At 30.9% G+C, this 14,752-nt stretch overlaps 1 protein-coding gene across 1 annotated transcript; it reads left to right on the top strand.

Annotated features, from left to right (window-relative positions):
- Positions 1-3,656: 3,656 nt before the first annotated feature.
- LOC129919834 (dynactin subunit 1-like) lies at positions 3,657-7,512 on the top strand. Its single transcript, XM_056000906.1, has one exon. It carries the CDS (start codon positions 3,857-3,859, stop codon positions 7,337-7,339), a length of 3,483 nt encoding a protein of 1,160 aa, XP_055856881.1. The 5' UTR covers positions 3,657-3,856; the 3' UTR covers positions 7,340-7,512.
- The last annotated feature ends 7,240 nt before the right edge of the window (positions 7,513-14,752 follow it).

The raw sequence follows: 14,752 nt of genomic DNA, 5'->3' as shown, positions 1-14,752 counted from the left end.
CTTACTACGGAGCAAGACGTGTTACACACAATAATTTTCCAAATTAAAGCCTCGTTAATGGCAAAGTAGAGACAAAAACTGGAGGCACTTAAATTCGAATGTTGAAAACTATAAATATTTTGCTTTTGTTTTGAGAAAGTCGGTCTCAAAGTTTTTTAAAGCTGGTTTTTGGATAAAATAGTAACATTATGTAGAATTGAAGTCTATTGATTTAATCTTATAAAATAACCCTAAAAAATCTCGAGTTGTATTTGGATTACTTTTTTTTTTAATTCAAGAGAAAGATAAAGAAAAGGATTTTGTTGTTTAGCAAAAACCTTGTAGTTCTTTTAATATTTAGTTGATAAAAGTTCAATTTCAAATGGTTTCATGTTGAGAGATTTGTGCAAAAAAGTTCTGTGTAGTTTAAATACAGTATTTGAAGAAAATAAATTTAAAATTGTTCTATGTTGAAATTTAGAACAACTTCAAACCGTATTGTTTATTATAAGTTTTAAAGTTGTTTGTGTTTTGTATTTATTAGTTTTGCCCCCAAAAACAGAAATAAATTCAATTTGGAAATAACGTAAGGAAAATGAGTATAAGGCCAAATTTGAAAATTCTATGTAGTTTGTTTGTCCAATATTTTTCAGTCTATAAAAGTGATGCGTATAGAACTTCTGCAGTATACAAACAATTATAATCATCAATAAAGTTGAAATTAAGGTACCTACACTTGTACTCTATAAAAAGTAAATTAGTTTTAAGTATAAATAACACAGAAAACGATTCTTATGTAGCTTCAGTGAACAATAAAAATTTTCATGTTTAGATACACAGAATAATAGATAACTACCAATCTACTTCATTTCCAAACTGTATATCCTATAGATTGGTATCTATATCACTCTCAAGTAGATATGCACACATCAATATAGCGACAAAATCTCGCCTTCAAACATAACATCATCCCTCTTAATTTATGCATAGAAAGGTAGGTAAGTACACATTTATAACACAGCTTCCCTTATCCCATCTCTCATAAAATGATCAACAGAGTGCTAATGACCCTCAATAATAAACTTAATTCATGACCTTTTGTTTTTGTTTGAAAAAAAAAACACACTTTGCGACATTATGTATCCTTACAATCAACTCGGGATATCCGATATAAGAAAAAAAAAAAAAGGTTTACGCGCCACTTTACCATAAATCTCAACAACATATTGTTTCTTCAAACAAAAAATTTAGTCAAAGAAGAAAAAAAAACTAAAGGACTTATGCAATATGATATGAAAATATACATATAAAAGAAAAAAAAATCTCAAAAGACACTTTATTACAAAAAAAAAAAAAAATTGAAATAAAAAAGAAAAAACAAATCTACAGACACATAAGGTTTTGATATAAATAGAAATGTCCTTTATATAAAATTTAAATTCTATTCTTATTCAAATTAACGTCTGCCAAGGAAATAACATACATATTTTTATCAAAAGAGAGTTCTAGTTGTTTGCCTACTTTACAAAATTTCAAAAAAAATATAAAAAACACTCAATCTTTCCAAAAGCCAGCTGATAAAACTTCTTTTACTTATACAAGATCACCCTGGTTAAAACCCTCTCTCTTATGCAATAACTATATAGGTACCGCTTCTCTTCTAAACCCTTCACACGACATCCAGGAACAATAGAATTCTTTACAACAAACACAAAAAAGGGGAAACGAACGCGCGCGAAATTCAAAACCCTTCATTTTTTTTTATATTCGTTGTTGTAAACCGACACACATAAAGGATATATGGATGCTAAAGGTGCGTTATCCGTTCCAAAGGATCCATCATCAGTGTATCCTTTCAATTAAAAAAAAAAAAAAAGTTAGAAAAAAAACGCGCCTATGGGTGTAAGTAGGTACACATTTTTATGTACTTTTATAGAAGTAAATAGTTCGTCCTAGAATTATATCCTGCCGAAATTCTAGATTGAAGATGATGCGATGATTACTATGATGATGACGACGCAAAAATTCTACACATATGAAAAACTAAAAATAAATAAAAAAAAAATCGGTATAAAAAAGGGAAGTCTACCCATTTTTTAACGAAGGGGTGCATCCTGCGCGTGAACCTTTGGATTAAGAAAGGACCTTTTAAAAAATCATTCACATCCAGAAAACAAAAAAATCAAGCAAAAAAAAAAAAGAAATCGGGGAAAAGATCCTTTTTGATAATACACACATATGAATCGAGAATATCCATCTCTCACACATCATCGTGACGAAGCATAGTTTTTCTCATAAGAGTGTGTGTGGATTTTATTAAAAGGATGCTTACTTTAAAAAAAAATAGGGTTGCACAGACAAGTCAGTACCTAACTGTAAAAAAAAAAACGACGAATGTGTTGAATATTGTACACCGGTCCATTTTTTGACAGCAACCCGTTTTTTCTACCACTTTTAACCCAACAGTGTACCTACTCTCTCTGTATTTTATTCTGTTCCTCCGAAAGGGATGCTTTTTTTCAGCATTTCAGTTGAATATTGTACCCCTTAAAAATCGGATCTAAAAAATTATATTCTTCACACTCTGCCAAAAGCTGTATATTTCGTTCGAGTTTTCAATGCGTGCGCACCGATACCGCGCGATGTGGCGGATTCATTTTAAAATTTTTGTTGTCAAATTTTAAAACTTATCAAAATGGGTCTGTGAAAAACCCCCATTTTGAATAGCTTACTGATGGTTGGTAGAGCCACCCACTCACCATACCTTTGACATTATAAAGTTTCCCCCATCAATGCAAGATAACAAAACAAAAAAAAAAAAAAAAAACGTGTTGTGCTAGTGTGTTGAATAAAACTTGAAAGTTTCAACTTTCCAACAACATTCATATAGAAAATTACGGATTGTGCGCATTTTAAAATTTTAAAATTTTGATAAATTTATACTACGCGAGAATCATTATTTCATTTTTCAATTTTTTGTTTTAACCTCAAAAAGTTTTTAAATTATTTAAAAATTGCGAAGAGTTTTGTAAATGACATTTGTGGTGATTTAATGATCTGTCAAATTATTGTTACTAAATCAACCGGAAGTGTGTTCAAAAAATTATACATATGAAAAAATCTAACAATTTCAAAACAGAAAAAGTGAAAGTTTCAAAGGAAGGAAAAATGGGTGGCAAATTGATGCAAAGATAAAAGGTAAAAAATTGTGTGTGTGAGATGAGTATAAATATCGAAGAAAAAATTTAAAATGTCAAAAGTTTATTTTTAAAATGTCAAATCTTAAGAAAAAAAAAGCGCATTGTTTGCGGTGAATATAGGATATATACTTCCTCCTCCTCAAAAAAATGTGTGGTTAGTTGTTTTTTATATTTTGCTTTTAATCGATTTAGTATAGTTTTTGATTTAAGCGCGTATAGGATTAAAATTAATTTACTAGCAAAAAATCTATACATAGCCATTTTAAAACATAGTGATATACATGTGTAATACACACATACACAGATAAAAGTTACATTTGCATTCTATAATCGTATACTACGGTTGCACAATCAGCGGCCATTTTTTATTTGCGTGTGATTTTTGGCATATCGTGGCTTTTTGCTATTATAAAACTATTAAACATTTATTTTTTTCTATATAATTAATAAAATTAAGTAAATTAAACTAATTTAAAATTAAAAATATTCGCGCTGTAGTTAGAAATATAACTAATATAAAATTCTAAAGGCAATAAATAATTATGATGGGACATCACTGAAAGTTTACTTTTTTTTAGTTTTGTTTGCAATTTACACGAAGCGATTTATCCACAAATCCATCAAAAAAAAATTAAAAGTGCATTCAAAGCTACTAAACACGAAAAAAAAGATAAAACATGTCCTCATCCGTATCCACCGATAGAACACTCAAAGTGGGCCAAACAGTTCAGATTCTTGGAAGGAATACCAAAGGACGAGTTGCTTATGTTGGGGTAACAAATTTTGCTGCAGGAAAATGGGTGGGCGTTATACTCGATGAACCGAAAGGAAAAAACAATGGCACTATAAAAGGTTATAGTTATTTCAAGTGTGCCGATAATCATGGTGTTTTTGTACGTCCAAGTCAATTGATTCCAACTGTGGATGTTGTTCCTCATAATAATACTCCTGCTCCGGCTCCAGCTCATGCCCCTGCTCCTCATTCAACAAGAAGTAGTGACTATGGACATGTTCCAATAGCGCCAAAAACAACCAAATTAAATCGTACTAAAAGTTTTCTTTCTTCTAGCAGTCAAAGTTTATTGAGTTCACCAACGCACTCCGAGCATCTTCGTAGTAAAACCACAGTTTCACCATCCGAGTCTTTTGGTTTTGTGGAGACTGGTTTTTTGGAGATTTTACGACCGCAATTTACCCCAGGGCAACCAATGAGATCGCCATCGTTTAGCATGATAAACAATGAAGAGCAAAAAATTGTTGATGATTTGAAAGTTGAGGTTAGAGATCTGTCACAAGAACTTGAGCTTATCAAACGTCAGAGACAAGATGAAAAGCGTAAACTTCAAGAATGTGACAAGCTTAAAATTCAATGTGAACAATTGTTAGAATTTAAGATAAAAATCATGGAATCTCATGCGAATTTGCAACGTGAGTTACAGAGAGTTCGTCAAGAAGCTAGAGAAACTCAAGAAGCTAAAAGTCGATGTTTACAAGAATTCAATGAACTGTCAGAAAATGTAGAACTTTTGACACTTGACAAAGAAATGGCTGAAGAAAAAGCTGATACTTTGCAAATGGAATTGGATATTGCATTGGAACGTATCGAAGAGCTTGTTTTAGATGTTGAGATTTTGAAAAATGAAAATAGTGACAGTCATTTGTCATCGACTGAGATTGCAATTCCATCTAGCGGTGAGTTAAAGAAACTTCAACAACACAATCATCGTTTAAAAGAGACTGTAATTCGGTTGAGAGATGTCATTGCTCAGGATAAACAAGAACTACAAAAGGTCAATAAAGAATTGGAGACTAAAGCTTCCGAAATTACTGAGCTTCAGAAGACTAAAGTCAAGTTATCGATGCGTATTGATGCAATGGAATTCCAGATTATGGATTTACATGAGCAGGTTGACGCAGCATTGGGAGCTGAATCTATGGTTGAGTCTTTGACGGAGAGTAAACTTGAGTTAGAAGAACGTGTAAAATTGATGGAAGAAGAGGTTGCTGAATTAGAAGCTCTAGAAGAAATTCATGAGCAAATTATCGAAAGTAATCATGATTTGGAGATGGATTTACGGGAAGAAATCGATATGCTTGGGGCAACCAACAAAGCACTTCTTCGTGATAAAGATGCCGCTTTGGAGACTATCTACGACCGGGACATCACAATTATAAAATTCCGTGAGCTGGTGAAAATCTTAAATGAACAACTGACAGCTAGGGAAAAAGATCTCGAAGCAGCTGCAGATGATTTTGTTGTAATTCCGCTAGAAAATGAACCGAAAATTGATTTCACTAAGCTTTTCACCGAATCGAAAGCTTATAGCCGTGCAATAGATGTTCAGCTTAGCCAAATGCAGCTTCAAGAAACTAGAGATCTTAGTGATTTGCTTTTAAGTTTTATGCCAGATGATTTCAAAGTTCGTGGTGGAGACTACGATGCAATACAAGTTCAGCTGCTGCTGAATCGTTTTATATTCAAATCGGACATAATTCAGAATGAAATTCGTGAGAAATTCCCATCGACTGTAGACTTTGATAAAGATTCGATATTTGAAGGGTTTTCAATTCATCGATTTGCTTTTCGTTCGAGATGTCTCTATCATGTTAGTAGTCTTCAGATGATTTTACATCAAATGATTTATGGATTAAATAATTGTGAACATGAAACTTTAATGAGAGCTGCGATTTATAAAGCAGAAATGTTGAATAATGAAAAATATATCGATGGTATCATTGAACTTCTCAAATCAGGACAACTCGATGAGAATTCTTCAACCGAAGACATTGAGAGATGTTCGAATTTCTTTAGTGTCATGTATTCGACTATAATTCATTTGGATTCGAATGATTTAATCAATGAACATCAACTCTACACTGATATTGTGGAGACTTTTGAAAGAGGTTGCGATTCGATTATGACAAGTGCTGGAATTATTCAAACTTTGATACAAATTGGTCAAGAAACTACAGATTCGTATTGTTTGTTGCAATTTTTGATGGAAAATTTAGCTAAATTCAAGGCTAATTTGAGAGCATTACGAAGAAAGTTACCACGAGAGCATAAATATGAATTTTATGCAATATCCAGGGACCAATTTAATGGAATGCGAGTTGTAAATGAGACTTTTGGAAAGTTATTGCAGATTTTACACTGCACCTCGAAGCAGGCAATTCATGAGATTTCATCGATGAAGTGTGAAGATTCGTCGGAGGTTTCGATTCCACATGATGTGTTGTGGAAGATGTTGTATTCGAATTGTTCGAGGATTTATCAGGAGACGGATAAAAGTCCAGTTACGAATTTTCAATTTGTTATCGATGTTATTAACGAAGAAATGAGTCATATTTTACAGAATATCCAAGAAGCTGAGAAGGCCAATCTTAATAATGCTCAAACTAAGTGCATTCGATCGAATCCAGTTTTAATTCGGGCCAATCAAGTGAAGCAACAACTTGAAGAGATTAAAAAACTTACAGCGGCATTAGAATATCGTGAAGCTGAAATTAAACAATTGAAATTAACTTCGAAAAAGAAACTTAACGAACTTTCGGAAATGCAAGTTCGAAAAGATATGGCTGAACGAAACTTGACGAAACTTCAACATGATTTTGATGTGACAATTGAAAATCTAAAACAATGTATCGATGAGACTCAAGAGCATATCGACAACCGTGAACGTCAATGTGCCGATTCGATAAGTTTATTGGAAGAAAAAATATCAAAAATGGAAAGTGCGACTTTGGAATTAAAAGATCATCTTAAATCGAAAGCTTGCACTGCTACATTAGATGATTTGAATTCAATGCAAGAAGTATCTTTGCTAAAGACTGTCCTAAAAGAAGAACGTGACGAAAGAATTCGAATACAAGGGAAAGAATTAAAATTAGCCTTGAAGAAATTAACACCGATAAGTGTGCCACAACCGAGAGATAAAGAATTAGAACGCCTCGAAAAGGATATTAAAACGCTTAAAAATGACTGGATTTTATCATATATCATAGATAATAGAAAATTTAAAACAAATATTAAGACTAAATCCGAATTGATGGCCCAAGATATATTAGGTGAATATTTTAAACGTAATCCACATCGAGCGGCTGAAAGTGATTTTTCTATATTTCCTAGTATTGAAGTAACTAATGCATTTCGTGTTTAAACTAAAAGAAAAAATTAACAAAAAATAACTAATACACAAAATTAATAATAATTGTAGACATATTGAATTTTTGCGATTACTTTTTACAGTTAAATTTTACACACAAAAATACCAAAGAAAAATAATACACAACATGCGAAGATTTTTGTTTTCGTAAAATAAAATTAAAAAACAAAAAAAAAATAAATAAAATGTAGAAGTTAATAATTTATATTTTATGTAATATTTATTAGAGTATCGAATGGAGTATAGTAGATCATTTTGTTATCATTAAAAAATATTTTAAAAATGAAAAAAAAACCCCACACACACACTTATTTATTTAGATATTTTAATTAAATATATATAAATTATATTGTTTAACTGATATCACAAGTAGATAAAAAGCTTGATGGACTTCCGGTGGAAATAAAATTTAGTAGATATTTCAAAGTAAAGTAGTTTTGTCTTTTTTCTATAATTTTTTTTAGAAATCGCATTCATTAAATTCATGGTAAAATAGTTTGGATATAAGATAAAAGGCTTTTTTGTACAAATCTAGATTTGGTTCATACTCTTTCATAAGTATTCTTGATTCTCGTTGTAATTTCTATATTAAAGGTAAGTAAATTGTAGAACATTGATTTTTTTTTTAAATTTAATTTAGGTACATGTTTTGTGGGAAAAGACATTTTTTCAGTGCTCAACGTTAATATTAAAACATTATTTCCTTTCTGAAAAACAAAGCTGGGTGATGGAACTATTATTGAATCGTTTTCAAATTCAAATCATGTTTTTAAATTGGCTTTGATCAGTAATAAAATTTATCAATTTTATTTAATTTATCAAGTAAGCAGATCAAACAAACTAAAACTATTTTTTATGGTTAAAAAAGTTATTAGGTGCATTAATTCAATTAAAAATTTGTAAAAAAGCTCAGGAAAATGTTCAGAAAATTTATTTTTTGTAAAATCATTATTTTAAAACGGGTTATAATAGGAGAATGTGCGAATTTAGGGAAAGTGAACCTCTGCACCCAAGATTGATTTTGTTGTTTTTAACAAATTTTTTCCAAAACGCTTTTGTTAAAATTTATTTTGACTTAAAAAAGAAGGCATTTGATTACTTGAAAAACACAGAATTATCAAAAAAAAAAAAAAAAAAATGAATCGTTAGAATTGTTTTTTAAGGGTTGGGTTGGGTTGGGGTCGAATTTCTGTATGTTGCAAAATTCTGTATTCAAAATACTGTATGCCAAAATACTGTATGTCAAAATTCTGTATGTGCAAAATGCTGTACGAACAAAATTCTGAAAGTCAAAATTCTGGTTGGTCAAAATACTGTATTTCAAAATTCTGTACATCAAAATTCTGTATATCAAAATTCTGTAAAAATGCTGTAAAAAATATCGTTTTGATAATGTAAAAAAGTGCGCGCGCACTTTTTTACATTAATAATTATGTTTGTATAAAATTACAACTTTACTGTCAATAATTATATTTAAAGTTACTATTTAGTGTTTTTTTTATCAAAGGAAATTTCTTTAAAAATACTGTATTGAAAATACAGTATTTTGACGTACAGAATTTTGTATTTACAGTATAATGACGTACAGAATTATGGTCTTACAGTTTTTTGACCCTACAGAATTTTGTCGTACAGAATTTTGACAAGCAGAATTATGACCCGCTACCGTTTTTTTAATAAAATAGTTATATTATGAAAAAAAAGTTATAAAAAAAAATTAACAAAAAAAATTGGTGTACCATTAAAAATGAAAGTAGGGAAATAGAACGGATACGTTTTCGAGGTATGATTTTTCAAAGCTTTTTGTTTACAAGCCTTCTTAGTATTTTTGCTATATCTTGAGTAATAAATGACTAATCCTGAACAGAAGAATCGGAATAAGGAGCTAAATAAATGAGAAAGAAATTCTATTATAACGTTTTTGGTTCTCGTTTTTTGTTAAAGAATGAAAAAATTAATAAGTTAAGTAAAAAAATTACTCATTAAGGCTAGGCGCACACATGTGATTTTAGTCGCGCGATTATTCAGTCGCAAAAATGGATCACATGGATTTCAATGCCTGTGAACACACATGCTTCCCACGATTAAAAATTTGAAAATTGTGTCTACAGTCATTGAAATTCTTGTCATCTTATTCGCGCGATCAAAATCGCATGTGTGCGCCTAGCCTAAAACACAACAAACAAATACTTTTGTATATTTTAACAATCTTTTGTTGTGATTTACCGTGTAAAATTTGGCAAACTTGCATACATAGTAGCTAACAATAAAACATGCCCATAAAAATACCCTAATACACTCCACTCAGTATCTGATTGAAAAAGAATTGTTGATTTTTTGATCATTGATCATTCATTTTTCCAACAAAAATGAATGCATAATTAATTTTGACAAAATACCTACCACACCAATACGTTGCACGCAGTTGGCTAGGTATAGTTAAATGAGACAATTAAATTGCTATTGAAAAGGGCCCCTTGTTATTTTTTTTTTTTCTTTTAATTTTCTTTTCGAACATAGTGAGGGTCAGTTTTTAGCGATGACCAATGAAACGTTCGATATTCAACCCCTAACTTTAATTGGTCAGTTGAAATACATTTATTTATAGTTTTGGTTAGGGTCAATTTGAGTCATTGTTTGTTTGAATAAGGGAAATGGTATATTGAAAAGGTGTAGCTAGGTAAACGGAACAATAAAGTAACAATTATATTCGCTTTGTTACCTTTACCTTGATATACGTAACGTATAGAATGAAAGGTGATATTGTATCTTTATTATGACTGTTTTTTAATTGTCAAGAATATTCATTTTCAAAATATAATTTCTCGAAATAAAAGCGGTAGAAATTTCAGTTTCACCTGCTCTATATTCATGTTCTTTTGAGTGGGATCAATTCTCAATTGAGCAAATAATCTTGGACTCCGAAAACTATTGTCCGATTTTATGAAATTTTATGTCTAGTTTAAAAAATTACATATAGAGCTCAGAAATAAAATTAAAAAATGTTTTCGGATGTTTGGCGATGATAAAAAATGGAATTTCTCAAACTTCTCAAATAAAGTAGACACTTGATCAAATTATTCCGCATAGGTATAAACATTTCTTTGGGTGATATGCTGTTTTTTTACTTGCGATATAGGTACTATATATCAAGTTATGCATTCGTACAAAAAAAAAAAGTTGAGATAACATTTTTCCATGACATTACGATGATAGACAATGCGAAAAAAGTGGGTCCCGGAAGTCCGTCTGTCCGTCTGTCTGTCAGTCTGTCAGTCTGTCAGTCTGTCAGTCTGTCAGTCTGTCAGTCTGTCAGTCTGTCAGTCTGTCAGTCTGTCAGTCTGTCAGTCTGTCAGTCTGTCAGTCTGTCAGTCTGTCAGTCTGTCAGTCTGTCAGTCTGTCAGTCTGTCAGTCTGTCAGTCTGTCAGTCTGTCAGTCTGTCAGTCTGTCAGTCTGTCAGTCTGTCAGTCTGTCAGTCTGTCAGTCTGTCAGTCTGTCAGTCTGTCAGTCTGTCAGTCTGTCAGTCTGTCAGTCTGTCAGTCTGTCAGTCTGTCAGTCTGTCAGTCTGTCAGTCTGTCAGTCTGTCAGTCTGTCAGTCTGTCAGTCTGTCAGTCTGTCAGTCTGTCAGTCTGTCAGTCTGTCAGTCTGTCAGTCTGTCAGTCTGTCAGTCTGTCAGTCTGTCAGTCTGTCAGTCTGTCAGTCTGTCAGTCTGTCAGTCTGTCAGTCTGTCAGTCTGTCAGTCTGTCAGTCTGTCAGTCTGTCAGTCTGTCAGTCTGTCAGTCTGTCAGTCTGTCAGTCTGTCAGTCTGTCAGTCTGTCAGTCTGTCAGTCTGTCAGTCTGTCAGTCTGTCAGTCTGTCAGTCTGTCTGTCAGTCTGTCTGTCTGTCTGTCTGTCTGTATAAGGAACTAGAGCCTAAACGGATGGACCGATTGACTTCAAACTTGCTATGTAGCAGTTTTTGGAGACTCTCCAGAGGGATTTTTGGAATTAATTTTTTTGGACCAAAAATAACGGTACCTGTCATACAAAAATTTCGGAAAAGTTTAATTTCACGAAAACGGCTCCAACGATTTTGTTAAAAAAATTCAAATGTTAGTTTTTAAGCAAGATCTATCTTTTGAAGAAAAATTTTTTTTTTGAAAATCATTATTAACGGTACCTGCCATAGGACCGCTTTTTTCAAATCGGATTTTCTACAAAACTACTTATTGTATTTCAACGAAATTTTTTATACAAAAGCAATTATACAATTTTAATATAAGCCAAAAATAAAATTTTGAAAAAAATAATTTTTGGATTTTTAAAAAAATTTTGAAATTTTTTTTTGAAAAATCAAATTTTCGAAAACGGGACATTGAATTTTTTTTGAAATTTTGTTTTTAGATGTTGATTAGTTATTTCTACAAAATGGCACCTATTTCTAAAAATGCACCTTAATATATCAAATAAAATTGCATACTTGTTTTGTGGGGCGATTTGATTTCAGATATTGTTTTATTTTTTTGTTTTGTTTTGTTTTTTTTTTTTTTTTATATATACCTACATTTCCCAAGTTTCTATATAAAAAGTCTTAAATATTTAAGCAACTTGAACTCTAAGAGCAAGTTTGTGCGACCCAGTCGTGCATTTTATTTTTTTTTATATTCGAATCCTGAAAATAATTTATTATTTTTCAAACTGATATTTTTTTTAGATTAATGGTTTAAAGAATTTTTCTTATTGGCCATAGAAGTTTATTAAGCCGAGAACATTTTGGTCCCTAAAATATTTTTTAAATATAAAGTTTTGAAATGTTGAAGCTTTTGATCCAATACAAAATTGCGTTTTTCTATCTACCAAAATATGTACAATTGAAATTTTGTACACTCATTAAAATTGATGACATTTATAAGTTTGGGATAAACTAAAAGTGTGCTACCTATAAATCCAAACTTTTTTGTATTTCAAAATTAAATATTAATAAATTCCATTAGAAACAAATAATTATAGGTATCCCAATTATAAAACTACTTTTCTACTAAAAAAAAAGACAATCAATTTATCAAAAATTACTAATTTATTAACTTCAATTACCATCAACATTGAAATGATTTTAATTTTTCAATTAAAAATTAAATTTTAATCACATCAAACTAATATTCAATATGTTCCTGGTGTAAGTTAAAAAATGAACACTTAAAAGGGTAACTGTGTCAATTTGGTAGTTATAATAAAAACCATATTAAAACAAGCAAATAAGAGTAGGTACTACCTACTCGTAAAAAAAAAATGTAGAAAAAAAGGTAGATATTTTCACATTAATAATTCCAACAGTTAAAAGTCACACGTCCGACAATTAAAATCATTCTGACGTCAAATGTCAACGCCATCAACGCTAATTTAATTAACAGATTTTAAAAAACACACTGCAAATTGCCAGCATTCGAAATCGAGTCCTTTTACTCATATAGTCAACTCTCATCAACACAAAATTCAGGATATACCTACTATATCTATAGAATACTTTACCTTCATCATCTCGTAGTCGTATGTGGCCCGTATGGATGGCAAATAGTGTTTAGATATGCTTGTTTCATACATACGAATGTGAAACCTGAACACTTTATTTTGTTTGGCCTAACTAGGTAAGGCTTTTATCTTATTCGTATATTCAGATTTTAGTGTTGTTATGTTTTGGTAATAGTATGTGGAACGGGGTTGAATGTCCTTTGACTTTTTTTTTTCAGAAATATATCTACCTACCTGTCGCGTGCGCTTAAAACAATCAACCCCAATTATTTAGTTCACATTCAGAGTAAATTGTGTATATGAATGTGAGTATAGATATATTTATTATCATCGGATAAAAGCTACTAAGTGGTGAGTGGTTTTTCGAATATTATCATTTTCCGCAATTGCAATGTTTCATTTTAATTTAATTGAGAAACAGTTTACACGGAAAGTGCATAATAAGTCATTTCCATAAAAAGAATCACTTCTGGTCATTTGCATTTTGATATATGTAGATATAGTTTTTATGCCGCATATATGCAATCCATCTTATTTGGGTTTAGGTTGTAGGAATAATAATTGGAGGCGTTATCCGTGCAAATTTTTATATCTCTTGAATTAAAGATCATTTAAGTATGTATGTATTAATTTTAAAGAATAATATTCAAAGTCCAACAGATACATAAGTAGGCATAAAATCATAAGCACTTACCTCATTACGTCATTACCAATCCAAATAATGTTATGAATGAATCTAAAAACGCTTACATCCTTCGGCAGTGGCGTACGTTGAGTCGCCGGGGAGCACAGTGGGACGAGTGTATGGGAAAAACGGCGAAATGAATCTCTCTTGTTTTAATGATTGGAAACTAATTATTTTGCCTGTTATCACTTATTACATTTAATATCTATATTATAAACTATAAATGCCCTCTCCCCCCACCTGCTATGGAAATAAAAGATCTGAGCAGCGAACTTTTTTTTAGAGTTCAACTTTTATTTTATCTGATTTCTTTTAATGTTTCTTAAGCTTTATTTTGATTTTCAGTTGCAAATTGGATTGCTTAATAAACATCAAACTCATTATTTTTACGGATTTCTTACTTTCAATCCACGTTTTTAAAAGATCATAATTTTTGATTGTTGGAGTTAAGCCTACAAAAACGTCAATAATTAAAAAAGAGCAAATTTGCGCAAAACTTCTTTTCATGATTTAGTTAATATATATATAGAGCATCACAAAACAAGAAAAATATCAATATGAAAATTTAAGCGATTTTTAAAAACCTCACTTAAATCCGAAATTCACATTTAATAAAAAAAAAAACACTGTTTACAATTCCAAATAATTTTAACGCATTTAGACTAAGTACATATTTAAGATGTCCTACTAATCACTCAAAAGTACCGCTAAAATAGATGACTTTTTATTTATTGCTATGTTTCGTCCCACTGTGGGGCGCCGGGGTAAGACTTAATTTTGGGGCCCCTTTGATATTTGGGGGCCCCTTAGTTACAAAAAAAATTACGTATACGCCATACGTTTTTTTTGTATGGCTTATTTTTTAGGTTTATTTTAATGTTTTAATATTTTCGTAATGCACTTTGCTATACTTACTTAAAATGTCTTTCTTAAAAGTAGTAAACACTTGTACTAGGGGCCCCTAAAATTAAATATTTAGAGACCCCTAAAATAAAATTTTTTTTAGCTTAGAAATGATAGTTCTTGGGGCCTCTGTTCTGAAGTAATAAATACATATTTTATTTTCCATCATCAGACATAATTTTTTTTATTTTGGGGCCCCTGAAAAATTATTTTTAGAGCCTCAAAATAAAGTGCTAGGAGGCCCCTAAAATATAATATAATTTTGTTGGAGCCAAGAATTAATTGGTATTGGTACCTCTGTTCTGAAGTAA

Source organism: Episyrphus balteatus, chromosome 4 (assembly GCF_945859705.1).
Source record: "Episyrphus balteatus chromosome 4, idEpiBalt1.1, whole genome shotgun sequence".
Lineage (NCBI taxonomy): Eukaryota > Metazoa > Arthropoda > Insecta > Diptera > Syrphidae > Episyrphus > Episyrphus balteatus.
Note: the sequence above shows the minus strand (reverse complement) of the source record. Positions and strands in the feature narration are given on the sequence as shown.